The following is a 2,836-nucleotide window of genomic DNA, read 5'->3' as shown; positions in this document are numbered from 1 at the left end:
ATTTAGTAATATAACAACAACAGTGGTGTTCTGCCCTCTCTCTTTTTTTGGTGCAATATAAATAAACTAAATAAACTTAATATACTTTAACTTACATGTGCAATATATCTAGCTTAACTTTTGACATTTTTGAGCTGGTTTTTATTATCTACATTTGCAATTTTATTGATTTAATTTTGTTGTTGGAAATTTCTAGCTATTTGGGAAAGCCAGTTTGTATTAGTTTGTATTTTTTTTAAATTAATTGATTAATCACTAATTAACTCATAACACAAAGGTTAAATTACCAAAATAAAATAAAATATTTTTTGTTTGCAATATTGTATTTGATCAATGGACACAGCTGATGTTTCAGGGTCTGATTGATTGGCTTTTTTGACTTCTGGTTATTTTTTATTTATCACACACACACATATATACACATATACACACACACACCCTTAACTTTGAGGACATATCAACATGCAGTGTAGAAGTGAATGCCTAACGAAGGACTCAGGACGCTCTTGGCTACTGTACGACCTCATCCATCCACTCATTACTGCGGCTGAAGCTGCAGCAACACTCCAGTCTCCAGGTGCAGATGCTCCTTAAACAACTAACCCTTCACCTCCTGCATAGTATTCCAACATAAAGTAGCTTTTAGAGCATTTATAACTGAAGGTTTTCTCCTATCTAGGTCAGCTAGTAACATTTGGAGTTGTCAGCTTTTTGCAGCCAAACTAAGTAGGTCATGCTAACAAGCGAGGGTTTTTTTTTTTTTTTGACAAGCCTCTCATACTCCATCAGTCCTCACCACAAAACAGTCTCAAGACTGCTGATTATGTAAAACACCAAGAATACAGCTTCAAGCCACAATTTTGAATCACGACAACGGACATCACACTGAATTTTTGATGTCACACCACGCAAACTTCATTCAGTTATGCATCGAGAGACAAACACGCTGCAATATGCTGTCCAGAGGCATCGAGGGGGACGAGGGGGACGAGGGGGGTGGAAAAAAATCTAAATGAAGAAGAAGTGATGATCAGAATCTGCTGCTTAATTAACCCAACACGACTAAATACAAATGAAGGCCCGAGGACATCACATGGACCAAATACAGCAGAGTGCTCAACGACACACACACACACACACACACACACACACAGGGACGATGTTGATGTTGCATTGTGGGAGTGGTGGATCCATCTTTAGTAATCAAAGTGCAAAGTCTGCAAATTCCCCACATGATGTAACATTAGGTTTCCTGTCCTCAATTCTGGAGCCGCAGGTCACGAAACCCGTGTACGACACATCCTATATAAACTGGATATGAGATTATGGACTGGATCAGATCTGCTGTCAGTCAACCGCTGTGAGCATGGCTGCCAAGGACAGGACAGTGGTGCTGAGTCTTCTCCTCTGCTTCATACTGGGCTCACTCAGTCCAGCTCTGTGTAAGTTCATCTGAATGTCATGTGATCAGCTCTGTGAACAGGAGTCAAATGTTTATGTGTGTGTGTGTGTGTGTTGATGCTGCAGGTTCCCAGACAGGCTGTTGTACGAGATACAACAGGAAGCCAGTGCCGTTTCAGGTGATCAAGGGCTACAGAGAACAGTCAGCCAAGGAAAACTGTCACATTGAAGCCATCATGTAAGATTTTCTCTCCGACTCACAGTAAACCACTGGGGCCTGTGTTCACGGTGGCCAAGCCAACATAAATGGACACTAAATATTCCTACAGTTGAAAAACAGTTCAAGACTAGTTCTGAAATTCATTTTTACAAACTAATTAAATGTAGTCATTTTCTATTTAAGCATATTATAGGATTAGTGAGCTAAAATGAGCCGTTACACTTCAAGCATTAACTAGTACAGTAGTTAAGTCAAGTTACCGAATGTTAAATCAGTGTCCAATTGAATTTGAATCATTTGATTGTAAATTATTATTCATATAATTATTTCAAATTCTAAAAATTCAAATTCTGCTGCATTTCTCTTTATGTAGAATTTTTAAAATATTCTCAGTTTCTTTGAGCAAAATAAGTCCAAACGTGTACCGACTGTTCTTATTGAATATCTAAAAAGTGCCTTTTCACGATTATATCAAACAACGTCCATCATACAAATCACTGAAATGTGTCCAGACAAAAGTGTAAATGCCAGAGAATCCTTTGCAGAGATAGATTATCTTTTACTAAAGACAGCCAGCAAAGTAGAGCATGGAAGAAGAAAAAAAAATCAACTGTGTCTTTCCTGTAGCCTCTACACGGTGAGGAACAAAGAGGTGTGTGTGACTAAGAGGGACGAGTGGGTGAGAAACACTCTGGAACTACTCAGGTAGGAGATTTCAATCTCTAAAAAAACCCAAACAACTGGATCATGTCTAGACAACAAGATGACTACATGTGTGTGTGTGTGTGTGTGTGTGTGTGTTATAACAGCACCAAACTGAAGAAGATGTCCAAGGAGAGCTCAGGACCTGTGATGAAGAGAAGAAGTCCATCTAATGATGGGAGTGGATCCTTCTTCAGCACCACAGACACTGACAGCTACTATTAGTCTGTCTGTACTTCAAAAAGCCAGCTTCAAATCAAGCCCTGTAGTCAAGTCATATTATTGATACTGCATCTCTGTTTAAGCCTAAAAAGCCTTGTTGTTGTTGTTGTTGTTGTTGTTGTTATTGTTGCTTAACCCGCAGGAATACTCAAGTGTTAGCATTTAGCTCTGAGGCCGAGCCTCTTTATTCTGCTTTTGTTGCCTCTCCATTAAAATCCTGCTTCAATCAGCTGCATGTGCTTCCACATAAACAATATATACCAAATAAATCCACTCAATACAAGAAAACCA

The 2,836-nt window shown here is 38.9% G+C and overlaps 1 protein-coding gene across 1 annotated transcript; it reads left to right on the top strand.

Annotated features, from left to right (window-relative positions):
- The first annotated feature begins 1,282 nt into the window (after positions 1–1,282).
- Positions 1,283–2,836, top strand: LOC103395908 (C-C motif chemokine 20-like). The gene is made up of 4 exons (XM_025066049.1): positions 1,283–1,442; positions 1,528–1,639; positions 2,249–2,326; positions 2,431–2,836. Exons 1-4 carry the CDS (start codon positions 1,367–1,369, stop codon positions 2,546–2,548), a joined length of 384 nt encoding a protein of 127 aa, XP_024921817.1. The 5' UTR covers positions 1,283–1,366; the 3' UTR covers positions 2,549–2,836.

This window comes from Cynoglossus semilaevis, chromosome 20 (assembly GCF_000523025.1).
Source record: "Cynoglossus semilaevis isolate Cse_v1.0 chromosome 20, Cse_v1.0, whole genome shotgun sequence".
Taxonomy (NCBI): Eukaryota; Metazoa; Chordata; class Actinopteri; order Pleuronectiformes; family Cynoglossidae; genus Cynoglossus; species Cynoglossus semilaevis.
Note: the sequence above shows the minus strand (reverse complement) of the source record. Positions and strands in the feature narration are given on the sequence as shown.

What these genes read in the sequence shown, in the direction of transcription:
- LOC103395908 (XM_025066049.1), top strand. Translation starts at nt 1,367, where the DNA reads ATGGCTGCCAAGGACAGGACAGTGGTGCTGAGTCTTCTCCTCTGCTTC. An exon ending in TGTCACATTGAAGCCATCAT is followed by an intron (nt 1,640 to 2,248) that starts GTAAGATTTTCT and finishes TCTTTCCTGTAG; the next exon opens with CCTCTACACGGTGAGGAACA. An exon ending in AACACTCTGGAACTACTCAG is followed by an intron (nt 2,327 to 2,430) that starts GTAGGAGATTTC and finishes GTGTTATAACAG; the next exon opens with CACCAAACTGAAGAAGATGT.